The 20226-nt window shown below is 46.1% G+C and overlaps 3 protein-coding genes and 2 non-coding genes across 6 annotated transcripts in view; 4 read left to right on the forward strand and 1 right to left on the reverse strand.

Moving 5' to 3' along the window:
• The first annotated feature begins 2307 nt into the window (after nt 1-2307).
• SFXN4 (sideroflexin 4) lies at nt 2308-6479 on the forward strand. Its single transcript, XM_072425016.1, has 13 exons — nt 2308-2368; nt 2566-2634; nt 3042-3068; nt 3958-4012; nt 4135-4160; nt 4236-4289; nt 4364-4423; nt 4497-4565; nt 4660-4750; nt 4832-4947; nt 5078-5151; nt 5312-5429; nt 6069-6479. Exons 2-13 carry the CDS (start codon nt 2578-2580, stop codon nt 6144-6146), a joined length of 825 nt encoding a protein of 274 aa, XP_072281117.1. The 5' UTR covers nt 2308-2368; nt 2566-2577; the 3' UTR covers nt 6147-6479.
• A 484-nt stretch (nt 6480-6963) lies between these two features.
• DENND10 (DENN domain containing 10) lies at nt 6964-11316 on the reverse strand. Of its 2 annotated transcripts, none has more exons than XM_072425015.1 (9): nt 11173-11316; nt 9633-9829; nt 9461-9540; nt 9230-9378; nt 8823-8934; nt 8627-8727; nt 8338-8445; nt 8032-8126; nt 6964-7279 (listed from the first exon to the last, which is right to left on the reverse strand). In XM_072425015.1, exons 1-9 carry the CDS (start codon nt 11207-11209, stop codon nt 7109-7111), a joined length of 1050 nt encoding a protein of 349 aa, XP_072281116.1. In that variant the 5' UTR covers nt 11210-11316; the 3' UTR covers nt 6964-7108. The 2 variants fall into 2 exon arrangements, with proteins under 2 accessions (XP_072281116.1, XP_072281114.1); XM_072425013.1 differs by lacking the exon at nt 11173-11316 and adding an exon at nt 10889-11039.
• Nucleotides 11317-11326: 10 nt separating this feature from the next.
• EIF3A (eukaryotic translation initiation factor 3 subunit A) overlaps nt 11327-20226 on the forward strand; it is a 10105-nt gene continuing 1205 nt past the window's right edge. Inside the window, 21 exon segments of the mRNA XM_072425017.1 lie at nt 11327-11480; nt 11968-12158; nt 12620-12756; nt 12836-12995; nt 12997-13222; nt 13309-13513; nt 13911-14082; nt 14299-14403; nt 14487-14585; nt 14666-14782; nt 15010-15195; nt 15977-16324; nt 16699-16803; nt 16880-16993; nt 17256-17378; nt 17693-17846; nt 17968-18149; nt 18338-18414; nt 18498-18764; nt 18766-18968; nt 19670-19805. Coding sequence (XP_072281118.1) covers nt 11432-11480; nt 11968-12158; nt 12620-12756; nt 12836-12995; nt 12997-13222; nt 13309-13513; nt 13911-14082; nt 14299-14403; nt 14487-14585; nt 14666-14782; nt 15010-15195; nt 15977-16324; nt 16699-16803; nt 16880-16993; nt 17256-17378; nt 17693-17846; nt 17968-18149; nt 18338-18414; nt 18498-18764; nt 18766-18968; nt 19670-19805 — 3356 coding nt within the window. The 5' untranslated portion in view covers nt 11327-11431.
• LOC140340183 (small nucleolar RNA SNORA19) lies at nt 14817-14945 on the forward strand. Its single transcript, XR_011922614.1, has one exon. It is a non-coding gene; the product is annotated as a small nucleolar RNA SNORA19 (small nucleolar RNA).
• LOC140340184 (small nucleolar RNA SNORA54) lies at nt 17025-17145 on the forward strand. The gene has a single exon (XR_011922615.1). It is a non-coding gene; the product is annotated as a small nucleolar RNA SNORA54 (small nucleolar RNA).

The raw sequence follows: 20226 nt of genomic DNA on the forward strand, positions 1-20226 counted from the left end.
TACACCCTATATTACCTACACCCCGTAATTTATACAGCCCATATTACCTACACCCTATTTTATATACACCCCAAATTACCTACACCCTATATTAACTACACCCAATAATATATACACCCCTTTTACTTACACCCTATATTATATACACCCTATATTACCTACACTCCAAATATATACACCCCATATTACCTATACCCCATAATATATATACCCCATATTACCTACACCCCAAATATATAAACCCGATATTACCTACACCCCAAATATATACACCCCATATTACCTACACCCTATAATATATACACCCCATATTACCAACACCCCATAATATATACACCCCATATTACCTACACCCCATGATATATACACCCCATATTACCTACACTCTATAATATATACACCCCATATTATATATACCCCATATTACTTACACCCTATAATATATACACCCTAAAATATATACACCCGTAATATTTACACCCCATATTACCTACACCCTATAATATATACACCCCATATTACCTACACCCTAAATATATACACCCCATATTACCTACGCCCTATAATATATACACCCCATATTTCCTACACCCCATAATATATACACCCCATATTACCTACACCCTATAATATATACACCGCATATTACCTACACCCTATATTATATACACCCCATATTACCTACACCCTATATTAACTACACCCCATAATATATACACCCCATATTACTTACACCCTAAAATATTTACACCTCAAAATATATACACCCGTAATATATACATACTATATTACCTACACCCCAAATATATACACCCCATATTACCTACACCCTATAATATATACACCCCATATTACCTACACCCCATAATATATACACCCCATATTACCTACACCCCAAATATATACACCCTATATTACCTACACCCCATAATATATACACCCCATATTACCTACACCCCAATATATATACACCCCATATTACCTACACCCCAAATATTTACACCCTTTATTACATACACACCATATTACCTATACCCCATAATATATACACCCTATATTACCTCCACCCCATAATATATACATCCCATATTACCAACAGCCTATAATATATACACCCCATATTAACTACACCCTATCATATATACACCCCATATTACCTACAACCTATATTATATACACCCCATAATATATACACCCCATATTACCAACACCCATAATATATACACCCCATATTACCTACACTCCATATTATATATACCTCATATTACCTACACCCCAAATGTATACACCCTGTCATATACACCTCAAATATATACTCCTATGGTATATACACCCCAAATATTTACAACCTATATTACCTACACCCCATATTATATACACCCATGGTATATACACCCAAAATTTATACACACATGTTGAATGCACTTCAAATATATACACCCTATATTACCTACACCCTATAATATATACACCCCATATTACCTACACCCCATATTATATACACCCCAAATATATGCACCTTATATTACCTACACCCCATATTATATACACCCCAAATATCTACACGCTATATTACCTACACCCCAAATATATACACCCTATATTACCTACACCCCATAATATATACACCCCAAATATTAACACTGTATATTACCTACACCCCATATATATATCCTAATACACCCCATCTTATGAACACCCCAAATATATATACCCTATGTTATCTATACCCAAATATATAAACCCTATATTATATATACTCCAAATACAAACACTGTATATTACCTACACCCCAAAAGTATTCACCAATGTTATATACACCTTATATCATACACACCCCATATTACATATACTAAAATTAAACACCCCAAATACACACACCCCATATCATAAACACCCCATAGTAATATATTCTCCTCCAGTTGTATACATCTTCTCACCCCATCTCAGATACCGTCTTTCACTGCTCCAGGTCTGACACTCATGGTAGGCCGGGGTCCCCATGCGCCCTCTGACTGCTCCTCACTGGGGGAACATATTCACCCACTATTCTATCTATTCACCTAGCTGACCCTATGTTGTGTTTTGGAGAAAAGAATGTCCCTGCCAAGTGCCCGCTGCCACCCCCTAAGGATACCTGAGATCATGGGGGAGCGGGTGACACACACAACCATTGTACCCTGGTGCCTGTTGGTGTCATGTGATTTACCTATCCAATAAACTGGATGAATCTGCTTTGCCGTGGTCATGTGACCATCATTGGGAGTCTGTAAAGTAAAGAATAATTATTGTGTGTTGTCAGTCTCTCCTGCAGCGATGTTCCTACTGGCACGATGCTCTGGATCTCCCCCTGTTACTGGCATCAAATGTAAGTGTTCATGGCGTCACCCAGTCCTAAGCTGTCCAACAAGCATAAAGGGGAGGGGCTTTGTCTGTCTTGGCTCCGCACATGCTTAGTTGTGTACATAGTACAATGGGGAGGAGCCACCTGACTGTCATGACCCCACCCAGGAGGCTCCTTTATTGTATTTCAGATTTGCCCTCACTTCCTGTTTTCTGTTCCAGGCAGAAATAAAGATGCGGCAAAAACTGCTGGAGACACAAGAAAAGAAGAGTGACGACCAGGATGAGAAGGTACCAACACTGCTGAGATCACCTACATGTTACACAGATACTAATAATAGTAATGGGTCACATGATACTGATAATGGTGCCGGTAGGTCAGGTCACATAATACCGATAATAGTGCTGGGTGGTTGGGTCACATGATACCGATAATAGTGCTGGGTGGTTGGGTCACATGATACTGATAATAGTGCGGACTGGTCGGATCACATGATACTGATAATAGTGCAGGTAGGTCAGGTCACATGATACTGATAATGGTGCGGAGTGGTTGGGTCACGTGATACTGATAATGGTGCGGAGTGGTTGGGTCACGTGATACTGATAATGGTGCGGAGTGGTTGGGTCACGTGATACTGATATTAGTGCAGGGTGGCCAGGTAACATGATGCTGACTCTTTGTTTTCTCTGTGCAGGTAATGGAGGCGCGGAGGTTGGTTCAGGTGAGTCACCTTTATTATTTCCCCCTCCATGATCTATAGGAAAGGCCTTGTGATAGAAGATATCTTTCCTCCAATCAGATCTCTATAGTGAGACCTCACACTGTAATATTTGGTGGAGCTCATTAGCTTTGATCACAGTACAGATTTAGTGTGATATCATTTCTATAATCACCCCCCCCCCCAGGTTTTGTATTGATGATGGGAGAAATACAAATATATTAAACAGTTGTCCTTTATATTTCATTACCATAAGTATGCTGGAGACAGGCAAAGTCTGACGCGTTTCCCACAATATTTTGCTTCCAGAATTTTCTGTCTGCGAAACGCGTTGAGCGTTCCTTTGAGTTGTATGAAGCTTTTATCTTGATGGCCTGTCTCTGGTAATGTATGAAATATAAAGGAGAACTGGTTATTAAACTTTTTCTGGCCAATATATGAACTTGGGTGCCATACTGGAATTATTATGGGTTTACGATTAATTATACATCTCAAGCACATTCCAAAGATTCTCCCTGGGGTTCAGAGTCTGTGGTGGGCAATCTTTGGGTGAATGTGATGTCCCAGAGTCCCTCTTTCACAATGTGATGAATTCTAGCATTGTCATCTTGGAATTTCTACATTTTAAAACACAAAAGATTGTTATTGGATTTGCTGAAAGCAGCTCCTGCGAGGAGAAGAGAGCAGAGAGACTGACAGGTAAGTCTGTCCCTACCAATCATTGTTCAGATATCCAGGCAGGTCTGTCTGTGATTGGTTGCTGTAAGGGAAGTTGTCAGACACTTCAGTTTTCACCCATATGGGGTCACTATGGTAATTGGTGCGGGGTACTAAATATTGTCTGTATATTGCTAAGCTCTCCAAAGATTTGCTTCATATCCCCCATGTCCAGGTGTCCGTGCACCCCGATACCGGCACCATCATCCCCACCATCTTCAGACCGCCAGGTAAGTATCTACCATGGACCATCTGTACCAGAAAAAATCCCAGAGCGGAGTCATCCAGCACTGAGCCGGTCGCAGAATCCTGCTGCGTGCTCCCCTCTGCCTTGTAACCTCCTGTCTGCCAGGGCTCTTTGTAGTGGGGGCTCCATTGGTAAGTACAGACGTGTTTATATAGACATGAAGGTGTCCCTATGCCCAGGCTGATGTCCCCTCTGTGTGTTCCCAGGTGGTGGGCACATTAATGCCCCATCGGGGGGTGATATCTGCATTCATCCCTCAGGTAAGATGATTCTCATAGTTTTGTGTGATCCCAGAATACTTTTACATACGTGTAACATGTGCCGTGTGCTGTAGATTCTCTTCCAGTCATACAATGTTGGATTCACAGTGATGAACAGCAATCTCTCAGTGAAGGTCAGTGTGGGCCCGGGGGAATGTTGGAGGGGTTCAGATTTATGGGGTGATATGTGACTTCTGTTCCCTACAGACCCAGCAATCGCTGTCCCAGAATCCCTTGTATCTGTCTGGATCCGCCCTGTATGTGGCATGTGTTGGGGTAAGTGTTTGTCCTCAGGTAATCTACGTACTATGCTATGGCGTATGGTGGAGATATGCGCTACACAGATGGGTCACAATCTTGTCTCCTGCAGACTCTGCCCATCTACTTTGCGAATAGGCTAAATCTCAGCGGACCAATAACACAAAATTTCATTCACAGAATTCTCCCCCCCCCTCTCTTTGGTGAGTACATTAATGGCCATCTTCCCATAGGCGCCCCCCATGGGTAAATGTTGGTACTGATCATGTGACTTACATCTGCAGCATTACTGGGCGCCCTAAATGTTTTTCTCGTGAGAAGTTTTGAGATGAGCGGCGGAATTCAGGTTATGGATGGAGCAGGAAATGTTGTTGGGGTGTCTCCCGAAGCTGGAAAAAAGGTAAAAAGGGAGGGGAGGGGGGGCAAATTATCAGGTGAAGGAGGGACAGAGTGCAAGTAGACCTTAGCCAGATGAATATGAAGTGTTTTGTCCTGGAGTGCCCCTTTAACCATGGCGTCGTGTCTTCCAGGCAGTGAAGGAGACAGCGCTGTCCAGAGCCTTCCTATGCGGTGTCACAGCACTTACCCCCTCATTGGTGAGACGGTAAGTGCCCCCAAAGGGCAGAATGGACACGGAGACCTTTGGGAATGCAGATTATAATTTAGGACAGCTTGTGGTGCAGATTGTCCTTTGTCTCGGGTAGTATATGTTATATTTGCCCCATCTGTTTTATCAGGGAATTTTGTCTTTTTACCCCCCATAGATCCCCTCATATGCTCCACAATCCGGGGATTTTTACTATTATTAAACTTCTGATTGGTGCTCTGACCTTCGGAATAATGACTCCGATATCGTTTGGGTTATTTCCCCAGCAAGGGAAGGTAAGTCCCAGGGCAACCCAAAGGAAAAGATCCCAAATCCAACTTTATGTGTGACCCCCGTACCCCTTGGCTGCCCCCAGCGGGGTGACCATGTGCCCCTCGGCTGCCCCCAGCGGGGTGACCCCCGTGCCCCTCTGTGACAGTGACTACAGCATTCAGGACACAACTGGGCATCTAACAGAACAGCGTGAATATTCCAGGTGAATAATCCCAACAAATACAAAGAACCATCGGCCACTCACACAGCTGCTGTGAACCTGAGGGAAGCACCTAGTGAGGTGAATGTACCTAGAAAAGAGGTGAATGTTAGTATATCATGATGGATTCAGAGAATCTCAGAACACAGAAATAGAGAAATCTGATGGCAGACAATTTCCCCATGTGCAGCGCTGCGTACTATGTTGGCGCTATATAAATCCTGCTTAATAATAGGAGGAAACCGCGTGGCCCCTACAATGCTCCTGGTCCCACCCAGACTGAAAGAGATCCTATTCTATGGATCAGAGGGGCCATGCAAGGGTCACCCTGTATACCATGGGGCCCCATTCCACCTGATGGTTACCAGGGGCCACCCCCCCTCCCCCTCCAATAATTTGGAGGGTTTGTTCTCTTCATTCTGATCTCCATGTTGTGTTTCAGATTAATAGAGACGACCTGGAAGCTGAACTCAAAGAGAAAACATCAGACTCAGAACTTTTCTACCATCGTGGACTCTGATTGGAGGGATTCTCACCTTATGGAACTACTGACCTGATTGGTGAACTTGTGATCATGTGACTGCAAATCCCTTTCCCTGGCCCTCCTCATTCCGGGATCATTTCACCTCCAATAAAACTTTTTCTTTATGTTAGATTACCGATCAACAAATTGACGGAACCTCTCCGCAGAGTGCAAATTGTAATATTCTATAAAGAAGGAGAGGGCCCCAAGTGATTGGTTTTGTTTGTTCAAGTCTGGAAAGACAAAAGTCAGGTGAAACTTTTCACTCAATAATAAAGCTGTAGCCAGGGCAAAGATGAGGCCTTGCAAAGGATGAATTCAACCAATGAACTCTTTCCGGGGTAATATTTCATTCTTAGGGCATAAATATGAGAAACAGCATTGTATCATTGGTATATTCCTTGTTATGTATAGTGGGGGGGGGGGGGGGGATTCACCCATTCACCCATTCACCCATTCACCCACATCTGGTGCTTATCCAGATAGAAGCAAGAAAGTTAAGTTTCAGCTCTAGATGTGTGGCACTACAAAGCTCAGCAATAGCCCCATTACAGGGGGGGAGGGGGAGGCAATTGCTGCAAAAAACTGCTACACAATGCTTGGGAGACATTCACACACCACACGCGAGAACTTTACCTCCCTCCCCGGCTATCATCCCCGTCCCTCCGCATCACCCAGATCTCCCCGCTATAGCGGATCCCCCCCCCCCCCCCCGATCTCTCTGCTATAATGGATCCCCACACTATACCGGATCACCTCCTTCCCCAGATCTCTCTGCTCCCCCCTTTTCCTGGATATATAGAATATGGGTGAATGTATTGGGGAATGTTTTATTATAGTCATTATATTCACTCATACACAAGCAGCGCCCCTGCTGGTAAGTAAATTTCTGGGATTCTCTGGTGCAATAGAAAAGGCAACTCCACCCAGCTGGGATACAAAGATGGCCGCTGCTCCCGTCAGGTCAGTAACATTTGCTCAGCCGCAGCCAGGTGCATCAGGAAATTCTCTGTAGCCGGAGGAAATTTCTTCTGCCGCAGCTGCTCCAGGTTTACGGTCAGTTTGTCGCCGCTCTGCTGGCTGACTGAGCACAATAAAGACAAAATCTCTCTGCTCTTCACACTGATATCCTGCAAGAGTAAAGAGAAAACTAAAGGGGACACCGTGGGTAATCTGACCCGACTCATAGCCCTGGAGGAGCTGTGACGTGTTCTGTATGTGTAATACATGTAACAGCTCCTCTAGGGCTGCGGGAGCGATCCGGGGAGCAGAGCTGTCAGCAAAGTAAGGCTCTGCTGATTGCTCTGCTCCCTGATTGGCTGGGAAAGGGAAATCCTGATGATGCTTGAGGTGTCATCAGGGTTTCCTATTTCTCAGCCAATCACAGAGCAGTAGGGGTGAATGGAGAGGCTTGTCCTCATTTAACCCCTAGTGCCCTGCGATCCCTCACTGTCAGAAGGATTTCCAGGGTTCTGTTCATTGCAACCCTGGAACTCCTCCTGTCATTGGGATAACCTGTAAAAAAAAAAGTTTAATTACACAAACACACACATTAATAAAATAATTTGACATTAAAGCCTCGTCCAATTTCTTTACACATTTTAACCCTTTCAGGGAATGAGTAAGGAGATTTATGTACCCCTGTACTCATTCCCCAGGGTGGGGTGGTGGAGATCTGGGAGTCTCCTTATTAAAGGGGGCTTCCAGAGTCCAAAGTCCTGCTTCAAGCGGTTTCCCGCGTTTATCCAGCGTTTTAATTTTTTAAATGTTGCAAGCAACGTTTAGGATAACGCTCAAAAATGCATGCATGGGGACTTCAGACCGGGCTTTAATAGCCTCCGGGAAAATGCTGGGGAAACAGTCCGTGTAGACTAAGCCTTACCTTAATCACCTGAACCTCCGTTTTATCCGGATCCTCTGCTGACTGCACCATCAACTGCCCAAATTCCTTGTGTAATTTACCCATCGTCAGCGCCTCTGCAGGGGAGACAAATAGTGACACTAATTCCAAGCATCGCAGTGCAGGAGGGGGAGCCAATCACAAGCATGGGGTGCGAGAGATGGCCGGGCACCTCACATGGAGGATGTCTTTCTGCCTGGAGTTATCCTACATGACTCAGAGGGGAGATGTGTAGGGGAAGAGGAACCCCCAGTGCAGGGTATGAGGGACCCCAAGGAGAAGGTTTACCTTTGGCACTGTGGGAGATGGAGACGGAGTTCTCTTCCAGATTCAGAAAGACGTCGTACAGATCAGGGCGATTAGCGACTGCGGCCTCATGAAATCCAGCGATATAACCTGCAGAGAGGAGATATTAGGAGACCCCAATGGGGGTGAGTTGACTCATTCAGCCAGGTGATGACCCCGCCTCCTCCCAGTCAGGTGATATGACCCCCCCCCAGTCAGGTGATATGACCACATGCCCCCCCCCCCCAGTCAGGTGATATGGCCACATGACCCCCCAGGCTTCTAGTCTTACCTGAGGTAGATTTCAGAGTGTCGATCTCCTCGGGAACCAGGTGGACATACGGATGAAGAATCGACCAATCTTGCCGATGCCACACCAGAGCCGGAAGAGATCTAAAAAGGAGAATAACGTCAGCCCAGAGCCTCCCCCTTGTCTTAGGGCCATACTCCAATCATTCACCACCGTGCCCTGCCTGTAGGGGGAGTACCTGCTAAATTCCAGCACCGCCTCCACTTTGGGGTGATAAACAACAATTCGCTTCTTCAGCATCAGAGCCGTGTAAAGAATAACAGACTCCATCCTAAACTGCAACACCACATCTGTAAAAGAGAGGCGGGAACTGAGTCCAGTATGCCCCTCCCCCAATATAGCCGCCACCTGAGCCCCTCCTCCCAACCTAACCTTCATCTGAGCCCCACCTCCCAATATGGGCTCCATTTGAACCCCCCCCCCAATATGGCCCCTAAACCTGACCTTCCAGTATGGCCTTCCACTGCCCCTCCCATCAAGTATTCACCCAATGAGAACTGTAGTCAGGGAGGTCCCCACCTCTGCACAGGAAGCCGGGTATGGATTATGGGCCCCATTTTGGGGTGCAGTGGAGCGTGGCCTCACCTTTGACAGATCCAGACATCAAGGCATTGCGTTGGTCGTAGTCACTGGTCAGGAAGGTGCCATTGTCTTGGCTCTGACAGGTCCCCTTGGTGAATACGGAGAGGTAAGTCTCCACCATGGGCACCGGACTGCCAAACTTCCCATAGATTCTAAGAGAGAAAAATGTTAGGTGAGGTTGGAGCTTCGCCTTAGTGTCCGCCCTCCAATCACATTGGGAGAAGCCACACATACCGGCTGAGAATTCGACCAATGGCGGCGTACTTCTCCGGATTGAAGTCCTTGGCTGTGAGAAGTACACAGAAGTGTGTGACCTGAGGACAGAAAAGAGTCAGAGGACGGCCATGATGGGGGCAGCAGAGAATGGGGGGGGGGGCAGCAGAGAATGGGGGAAGGGGGACCTTACCTTATCTAGTGCTGAACTGCCATCTACCTGAGCCGGGGTTATGTAGTACCAGGTTCGCCGGTTCTGCCCGTACAGGAAGTTGTAAAGAGGCTGCTCCTCCTCCTGCAGGCGACATTTTCTGAGAAGAAGCTGCCGAAACTCATCCGTGAAGGACGGGTAACACCAAACCCAAAGGGTGTCACCATTCCAGTCTTGCTCTAAGAGAACAAGAGAGGAAGGGGTCATACAAGGGGGAGGAGCCTCATACAAGGGGGGTCATACAATGGAGGATATATGGAGAAGGGGTCTGGTATGGGAGGAAAGGATCATTTGTGGGGGTGATACAAGGTGGGGGGGTCAGGTATGGTCAGTTGTATCCCATCGTCCTCTCCCTCATAGCAGTCATGAGCGCCCTCTAGTGGCAGTTTACGATGAAATAATGCTACCCCTAGTGTGGGCGTGTTCAGTGACATTATCAGCAGTATGGGAGCTGTGTCTTCCCGTGTATAAACCTTTCAGGGTACCAAACACAAGCATAAATTCCTAACAACAATCAGGGGTATTTTCTCATTATATAGGGGGGTTATTATAAGACCAGAGACCCTATATTAAGTGCCAATTGTCTGTGTGCTGTGGTGGGGCAATATCTGCCCGGCCAGCACTGTTACATTTTAGAGAAAGGGGTAAAAGGGGGCTTTTACCCCCCCCATTCCCAGAAACTACACCATGCAATGACACCCTGTCCCTGGGAAATTGTGGGAGCTATGTGACCAGGTATGATGGGTAAAAATGTGGGGGGAGCTATGTGACCGGGTATGATGGGTAGACATGTGGGAGGAGCTATGTGACTGGGTATGATGGGTAGACATGTGGGAGGAGCTATGTGACTGGGTATGATGGGTAGACGGAGCTATGTGACTGGGTATGATGGGTAGACATGTGGGAGGAGCTATGTGACTGGTATGATGGGTAGAAATAAGGGAGGAGCTATGTGACTGGGTATGATGGGTAGAAATGTGGGAGGAGCTATGTGTAACCTCATGCTGCAGGTGGCAGTAGTGAGCGGTGCTGACATGGCATGAGGAGGGGGAAGCAGCAGCAGCCTTAGTTTTGGAGTGGATGGGTTTATCTTTGGGCACCACAGCACTGGACGAATTTGCAGCACCCTGATGCTCATTAGTGGACCCCTGGGCTCCCAACACGCAGTTTGAAGCTTGGTATAGTCCCTAATATCCCTGAAAATGATTTTGTTTGTGGCCACATGTCTTTCTTTTTACCTCCCTGGCGCACCCTGAACACTTTTCTTTTCCATGACAACCAGTGTGGAAGATATGAAGGTTTATACACGGGGATAATGGTGTGTGTCTTTCTCTCATAGGCGGGAAAAGCAGCACAGCTGATTGCTGACGTCATCGTACACGCCCACCAGGAAGCTCCTTCTGGCAGCAGAGATTTCATTGGTAGCAATATCTCACAGCACACCGACAGTACACACGAAGCTCACTTCATCGTGTCAGATTCTCCACCCACAACATTCGCTGATGGTCGGCCGTTTCCTCACCGATCAGGGCTACGCTGCTCAGTCCCTCCACCGCCATCTCGGTCTGGCCCGCCCCTGGGGGAGTATCTACGTGGAGGAAGTTGCGCGGCAGATCCCCCGGAAGTGACGTCTCCACCTAATCACCACCCTCTGGGAAGTGCCTGAGTACAGGAAGTGACGTGATTCCCCGCCCCCAGGGTTGTCTCAGTACGGGAAGTGACGTTACACGCCAGTGCCGCCTCTCTCTCTTTCCCGGCGTGTTGTCCGATCATTCGCCGCCATGCCGGCCTATTTCCAGCGCCCCGAGAACGCCCTGAAAAGGGCTAACGGTCAGTACACGATCCACCACGTGGACAGATTCGGCGATCCTATGGACCCCTCTCCGTCCATCTGTAGCCCGGTGCTGTTATCCCGGGAATTCATAACACAGCAGCCGGAGTCATGGCGGCCTCCATACTGTCTGTGCGGGGCCCTACAGGGCCAACTTGTGTTAGATCTGTTTCCTGCCGAATCACTACCGTATGGGGGGTAATAGATGGGGGCCAGTAGATGGCGTATGGGGGACATATGGTACGGGTCCATGCGAAGTACTATAGGGGGACATTGGGGTACAGGGAGCGAGGTCATGTATGTATGGGGGAGGGGTGCTGCAGGTACTACTGGGGTCTCATGTAGGTACTCCAGATGGATGCTGGGGACACGTGGGCACATCGCGTAGCAGAGAGGGGGGGGCGTTGGGCACAACGCGTGGCGGCGGGGGCTGGGCACATCGTATGGGGCAGCGCTGAAATAACCTTACGTTTTGGGTCTCCACAGAGTTTCTGGAAGTCGGGAAGAAGCAGCCAGCGTTGGACGTTTTGTACGACGTTATAAAGAGTAAGAAGCACCGAACATGGCAGAAAATCCACGAGCCAATTATGCTGAAATACCTGGAGCTGTGTGTGGATCTCCGCAAGAGTCACCTGGCTAAGGAAGGACTCTACCAGTACAAGAATATTTGCCAACAGGTGAGGGGAACTGGCCACTTAGCTGGGGGGGGGGGTAAAACAGGGCAGAACTCATAGTAACCGGGAATGCTGGATAAACCATTTGTTGTACAATGGAGCTGAATGATACAGAAGGCCCAAGCGCACCCTGGAGACAAAGGCTCCGCCATTCTGGGTATATCACTGGTTTGCAGCTGCACCAAATGTTTGTTCATAAAAATGAAACACTCAATTCTCTGCGGACTGCCACTGTGTCAGCAAGATCTCATCTGTTTCAAATCATCATGTAGCTCTGGGTTCTCTGTACAGCACTACGGTATATAACAGAGCTTTGCACGTGTATAAAAGTGTGTGACTGTCGGGGGGGACACTAGAGTGTAATCTCCGGTTTACAGAGGCTGATATGGTTGGCTATGTACAGCGCTATTGTATATTTCTGAGCTATGATTGTTGTTAATAATGGGAGTTTTGTTGTTGGACAGGTTAATATTAAGTCTTTGGAAGATGTGGTTCGGGCCTACCTCAAGTTGGCGGAGGAGAGAACAGAGGCAGCCAAGGAGTCCTCACAGCAGATGGTCTTGGACATTGAGGATTTGGATAACATTCAGACTCCGGAGAGGTACAGCAGGGTTGCAGTTGCTGGTGGGTTTGCCTGTTGGGTTTCAGTTTGCTCTGTAATTCCTATTTTATGTTTGCAGTGTACTTCTAAGTGCTGTAAGTGGGGAAGACACTCAGGACCGCACGGACAGGCTGCTCCTCACACCATGGGTGAAGTTTCTGTGGGAATCGTACAGACAATGTCTGGATCTTTTACGAAACAACTCAAAGGTTGAGCGTCTGGTAAGGTTTATTTCTGATCTAGCTGTTCTGTTTCTTTGCAGCTTTCAAGTTCTGCCTGCTGTACACAAGGAAGGCCGAGTTTCGAAAACTGTGTGACAATTTGAGGATGCATTTGGGTCAGATTCAGCGGCATCACAATCAAAGCACTGCTATTAATCTGAATAATCCAGAAAGTCAATCCATGCACCTAGAGACCCGACTGGTCCAGCTGGACAGTGCCATCAGCATGGAACTCTGGCAGGTGTGTTTGGGTTCCTCTTTCCCCTTCCTGCTGCTTATGATGGACTCTCTGATCTGAAAGCTCTTTTTTTTTTTTTTTTTTTTTAAGAAGCTTTTAAAGCAGTCGAGGATATTCACGGACTGTTCGCTTTGTCCAAGAAGCCTCCAAAACCTCAGCTGATGGCTAATTATTACAACAAAGTCTCCACAGTATTCTGGAAGTCAGGGAACACCCTGTTTCACGCCTCCACCCTACATCGCCTTTACCATCTATCCCGGGAGATGAGGAAAAATCTGACCCAGGAGGAGATGCAGAGGTTGGTGAGCCCATTATATGCTGGCTGGCACACGTCATTGTCTTTCTCTCTCTCTGTGGGAGTCTGGATATCTCTTGTGTGCTACATCAAGGTGGAAGGAAATTAGCAGTGCAGCTTCTGTGATGCTTGACGCTGTCAGTCACCTTTCGACATGTACTGCTATGAGACTGGATTGAGAGATCTCTGCAGGGTCTGGGAACCATTAAAAGTGCTCTGTATTGGAGTTCAGTAATCATAACAACGGCTGTACATTTCCTGCCCTGAGGGCGGAGCTGTCCTACCAACCTTTCCCTTCTCTGGTCTCTCATTCTTTGTCATATAGATCCTTCTACTGTCAGGCTGTTCCCTTCCTGACCTGCTTGTGCTGCAGCTTATTTCTTTCATTCTTCTCTTTCAGGATGTCCACCAGAGTTCTCCTGGCCACGCTGTCCATTCCCATAACTCCAGAACGCACGGATATTGCTCGCCTTCTGGACATGGATGGCATTATTGTCGAAAAGCAAAGACGCCTGGCCACGTTGCTGGGGCTGCAATCACCACCCACTCGAGTTTTCCTTATTAATGACATGGTGAGTTGCTGGGTCTGTGGAGAGAGGACTTTGCAGGATGTATTAATTGGAGATTATGGCCTTGTACATACATTTATCAGGGATCTTTGTGATGCATAGTTCATAGTTAAAGTGACATTGTGGCATGTAGTAGTGTAGTGACAGTGGCCATTCATTTTGGTCCATTGATGTCTGGTACTTTCAGCACAATGTTGATAGTTTTGTCTTGTTTCTTAGGTCCGGTTTAATGTTCTTCAGTATGTGGTTCCAGAGGTGAAGGAGCTCTACAACTGGCTGGAGGTGGATTTTCATCCTCTAAAGCTTTGTGCCCGTGTTACTAAGGTAGAGACACATGAAGGTGTTTGTCTTGTGTATTTGGGTGTTGTCTTCCAGTGTGCAGAGTGTGAATTTCTCCCTATTAACAGGTTCTGGACTGGGTGAAAGAACAGGCTGAGAAGGAGCCAGAACTTCAGCAGTATGTTCCTCAGCTGCAGAACAACACAATCCTCCGTCTGCTGCAGCAGGTAATCATTTGTACCTACGTTTGTGTATCTGCTCTTCTGTGTACTAGAAGATATGGGGTTAATGTTTGTTTCATTTCCAGGTCGCTCAGATATATCAAAGCATCGAGTTCTCACGTCTAACCTCGCTGATTCCATTTGTGGATGCCTTTATGCTGGAAAGAGCTATTGTTGATGCCGCTCGTCATTGTGACCTTCAGGTAAGTCTCCAGTCTTCACATGGTGGTGGCTTCCAGGCACATCTCATTGGCGCTCTTGGTGTACTTGGCTGAGTGTCGCTATTTCTGGTGTGCGAGATGAAAATGAAGGTTAATTAGCAGTGTAACTGGTTGTAGTTGCAATGCCAGTCCCCTTCATACATGGCTAACCCATGGCCCTCTGTCTGCCCTCATACAGTACATTCTCTGTAATTGTTGTCTTTCCGCAGGTTCGCATAGATCACTCGTCTCGCACGCTAAGCTTTGGCTCAGACCTGAACTACTCTGCACGAGAGGATGCCCCAGTGGGACCGTTCCTGCAGAACATGCCATCTGAGCAGATCCGGAACCAGCTGACAGCCATGTCTTCTGTGTTATCCAAGGCGGTGGCAGGCATTAAGCCTGCCCATATCCTGGTGAGTGTGCCATTAGTCTCCTTTATTTACATTTGCCATGGCAGTCTCTGAACCTTTAAGCATCATACAGCCAGATCTGGATGTCATCGGTGCAGATCACAGATACAACCCCACAGCTGATATCTGGGACTGGAATGGTTGCCTTCCTATAGAATTCACCAAAGCCTTCTAATTTTGTTAGGAGATCCCTGCCAAAGAATTACAATCTCTGTGAACAGAAAGATGGAGGCAGTTTTTACTTACTGCTTTAAAATGCCATTGGCTTGGCTGTCTGACACAGAACAACCATAGAATGAGTAAAGTCAGGAGCACTAGAATGAAGATCTGTTTTCTGCTTCCCTCCTTTTTTGTGAATGTATTCAGCTTCTTTGTATCAGTTTGTGTGATCCTGTGTGTAGGGATGTAGGATAATTTACTGACCTATAGATGTTCACCAGCATTTACACATGTGTAGCAAGTAAAATAAAATATAGAACAGCCAAACAAAATTCAAAATAGTGCAAAATATATGCTGAAACTTGGCTTCAGTTTTCCAAGCTGTGGTGTTTACTTTGTATTTGGGTTGATGGGGCATTCAATGAATCCAATAGGGGGTACTTTTACTCTATTACCAACTCTGTTGAGCCTCTAACAACAAATCAGATCTTTTTCTGGGCAAGGAGCCTGGTTGGTTGCTATGGGTAACAGCCTTGCAGCATTACTAAGGCAGTCTAGTGTGCCCGTCCCCTATATGGTGTTTTATGAACCGATCCACTTATTTCTCAATCTTTTCTACAACCAGCAAGAAAAAGAGGAGCAGCAACAGGTGGCCATAACTGCCTTCCTGAAGAATTCTAGAAAGGAACACCAGCGTATCCTGGCTCGCCGACAGACCATCGAAGAACGCAAAGAGCGCCTGGAGAATCTCAATATCCAAAGAGAGAAGGAAGAACTGGAGCAGAGAGAAGCCGAATTGCAAAAAGTGCGCAAAGCTGAAGAAGAGAGATTGCGACAGGAAGCCAAAGAGCGTGAAAAGGAACGAATCCTCCAGGAACACGAGCAGATCAAGAAGAAGACTGTGCGTGAGCGACTCGAGCAGATCAAGAAAACTGAACTGGGAGCCAAAGCTTTCAAGGACATCGATATAGAGGTAAGACAGAGCTCCCTCCATATAGAGAGATGAACAAGCTGCTTTGGGAAGGCAGAGCAGAAACAGATTTGTATGGTGGGGGCTGTGCATAGAGAACCACAGGAATTAAATGTGTGGTTGGGAGGTGTATAGAGGTGTGAATTGGGGGAGGACAGACAGGTTGTATATCGCATTGATGGGGGTTGGGGTCTGGCTGGGAGGGATGTGATGTAGGGGGGCTCAAAGGTACATGTCAAAAACACAAGTTACCAAGTTTACAGGGGTTGTTGATGTATGTGGGGTATCTGGAATTGTGGGGACAGGGGATAAGGGTAACAATATAGAGATCAATGGATCTAATATCCTAACTCCCTTCTGCTCTGCTTCCTTTACAGAACCTGGAGGAGTTAGACCCAGACTTCATCATGGCCAAACAAGTGGAGCAGCTTGAAAAAGAGAAGAAGGAGCTGCAGGAGCGCCTGAAGAACCAGGAAAAGAAGGTTTGGCTTCACCTTACTTTTTTTTTTTTTCGTGTGTATATTTTGCTGGAGTATAATTCTCGTCTCCTTCCTCTAGATTGACTATTTTGAGAGAGCTAAACGGCTGGAGGAAATTCCTCTCATTAAGAAGGCCTATGAGGAGCAGAGGATCAGTGATATGGAGCTGTGGGAACAGCAGGAGGCTGAACGGGTATGCAAACACTTTCTAGAAGCTTTTCATTGTGCACTGTTCGTAATTGTTCCTCACTGCCATTGATGATCAATTCCATTCCAGTGCCACATTAACCCTTGAGGACCATGCAAGTTAACTTTGGTTAAGTTTTGTGTCCTTGAGGGACAGGTTGCCGTCTTGAACTTTTTTTCCTAAAGGAGGATAGGATAGGGAAAGTGAGCACTGGATATAGGGGTCCTAAAAGTTAAAATCTTGGTTTAATAGAAGACTTTGTCCATAGATTACAAATCTCTTGCTGGAGCGGGAGAAGGCAGTGGAGCACAAGAATCGGATGTCCCGGATGTTGGAGGACAGAGATCTTTTTGTCTCAAAGTTGAAGGCTGCCCGTCGCTCAGTGTACGAGGTAAGGCAATGTATTCATTTTTAGATTTATGGTAGCCAGTTATAAATTCTGTCATTTTGTTTCTGAGGCAGGTTCAGTTTTGGGAACAGCTAGGAAAAATCTAGATTAATAATTCTGTATAATAAGATATTTTTTATAATATAATATTTTGGTGGGGTTGTGGTTTATACTTGAGGGCCTGGCAAGGGCTCTGTAAGATGCTAGGTATTGAAGAGGGGGGAGATTAATTGTAAGGAATATTCTGCTTTCTCATTGTCTGGATAGTGATATAAATTGTAGAAATTTACAATCTGTTCTAATCTTGGCAATCTCAGGAGAAACTGACACACTTCCAGGATCGACTAGCTGAGGAAAGAAAAGCTCGCTTGGATGAACGCAAGAGACAGCGCAAGGAGGAGAGGCGTAATGCCTATTACAGACATAAGGAGGAAGAGGAGCAAATGAAACAGGAAGAACAGCTGAAGAAAGGTATGTCCTGTGCTTTCTGATCTGCATGGCCAATATGGACATAGCCATGTTTATACATCTACTTTCATAAGCCATGTTAAACCTCAGAATAAGAGTGTCACACCTAACCTGCTTATTTCAGAACGAGAGGAACGAGAGCGGATTGAGAATGAAAAGCGAGAAGCTGAGGAAAAAGAATACCAAGAGCGCATAAAGAAACTGGAGGAACAAGAGCGCAAGAAACGCCAAAGAGAGTTGGAGATTGAAGAGCGAGAGCGTCGTCGTGAGGAGGAACGGCGCGGGGGTGATGACTCCTTCAGGAAGGTGTGTTATTATACAATCTTCCTGCAGAATTACTTCATGTGTGGTAATATCTGTTCCCACATCAATCTGAAAGTCAATATTTGATGTACTTACCCAGTTTTATTATGGTTCTATGTGTTATTTTTCTGCTGTTCTGTTGCTGTTACTTTATTCTTCCAGCTTTACATTCTTTACTTGTCTGTTCACAGGATTCACGTTGGGGTGACAGAGAGGCTGATGGCTGGAGACGTGGGGAGGTGGAGGATCGCAAACCACCACCTGATAGGTAATTTGGAGGTTAATGATTTTTAGTTTGGGTATCTTGCTATCGAAATATTCAAAAATATATTGAAATAATGTCTGTTTCAGGGAATGGCGTCGGGGAGGACAAGAACCCGAAAAGCCAGCTAAACATGACTCGGAAGATATTCCAGATGAAGGTCCACATGTTAGAAAGGAAACAGAGACTCATGAAGATGAAGATAATTTACCCATTCGCCATGGGCAAACTGAAGATAGAGCTCCCAAACGTGATTTGGATGAAGACAGGACATCATGGCGGGGTGCAGAAGAGGACCGCGGCCCTAAAAGGGGCATTGACGAGGACCGCGGCCCTAAAAGGGGCGTTGACGAGGACCTTTGACGACGACCGTGCCCCCAGGAGAGGGTTTGAAGAAGATCGTGGGCCACGGCGAGTTTTAGATGATGAGCGTAGTTCATGGAGGAGCGCTGAAGATGACAGGGGACCTAGACGTGCAGGGGATGATGAGAGAGGTCCAAGGCGAGGTGGTGATGATGGAGGACTAACTCCTTGGAAGCCTTATGGCTCTACACGACCAGGTAAAATGTTGCAGAACTCGAGTGTCTTATGAACATTTTGTCTTTTGTCTATCCAAAAAAAAAAAGAAATTGAATGCTGAATACATCAGCACAATGTTGTTCCCATTTCTGGCATATATGGACCACAATAGTCGATTCCATGGTATTGCTATAAAGTTTTTTTTATTGGTATAAAGTTTAAGGTTGGAAGATATGACATAAAATGCAAATGTGTAAAATTGCTATCCACAAAGATAATTCACATGGAGAGCTGCTGACAAATTCCACAGTGGTTTTCTCACCATTTTTAAAGTTTATTTTTATCAATCTTTGCATTCCTTTGCCAGGAACTATTTAGCAAATGTTCGCTTCCCTAAAAATTCTCAGAAAAGCCTTAAGGTGCAGAGAACCTTGGAAGGCAGGGGGTGTTGAGGTTCTACAATAATTGGTATACACAGACTTTACCTGTGTGCAGCCACCCTGTTACCGGACCCTGGGAGGCAAAAATGACTCCTCGCCCAAAGAACTGCTAGCAAGCTCCATAGGAAACAAGGATGATTGGTTTAAAGCATTAACAGGATGATCAGTATGGATGTGACTGTTCTGTTGTATTTGGTATACTTTGATATGCTGGAATGTTCTTATGATTGAAGGCATCAGAAGGTTGCCAGCAATCTGGTTGAGGCAATGAGTGATGAAGGTTATTGCTGAATCTGTTTCAGGTGGTTGGAGAGAGCGCGAAAAAGCTCGGGAAGACAGTTGGGGTCCTCCGAGGGAATCAAAGGTTTCCGAAGATAATGCATGGTCCAGAGGTGATAACGATCCAGATTCTGAGCGGGAGAAACGGCCCCCTGTCAGGTGAGACGGATGATGTTGGAGCTTTGATTGGAGGTATCTGAAGGACATAGTCAAGGAAAAGCTGACTTACATTAAAATGGATTAACTATTTTTGTAAAAAATGTTAGCGTTTCATGTCGGAAGAAAACGCAAGATGTTATGATTCTGCTTCATGAAGATTTTACTCATCTAGAATTTCTTAGGCTAAACCTGGGCAGAAAAGTAATTTTTATAGTTTTTGCCTTTTGGTAACTTCTGGGGATCCTGGCCCTCAGACTGATACAATAATGTACTGAGCTGAAATCCCAATCTTAACCGACCTTTCTTTTGAAATACAGAATCCCTTCCAATGTATAATAAAGATGAGTGCAAGGGAATGTAAACACTCCCAGAACTTCTTTTCCCAAGAACTCCTTCTATGTATGTGTCTGAGGAGACGGGG

The sequence above is a fragment of the Pyxicephalus adspersus genome, chromosome 10 (assembly GCF_032062135.1).
Source record: "Pyxicephalus adspersus chromosome 10, UCB_Pads_2.0, whole genome shotgun sequence".
In the NCBI taxonomy this organism is placed as follows: Eukaryota; Metazoa; Chordata; class Amphibia; order Anura; family Pyxicephalidae; genus Pyxicephalus; species Pyxicephalus adspersus.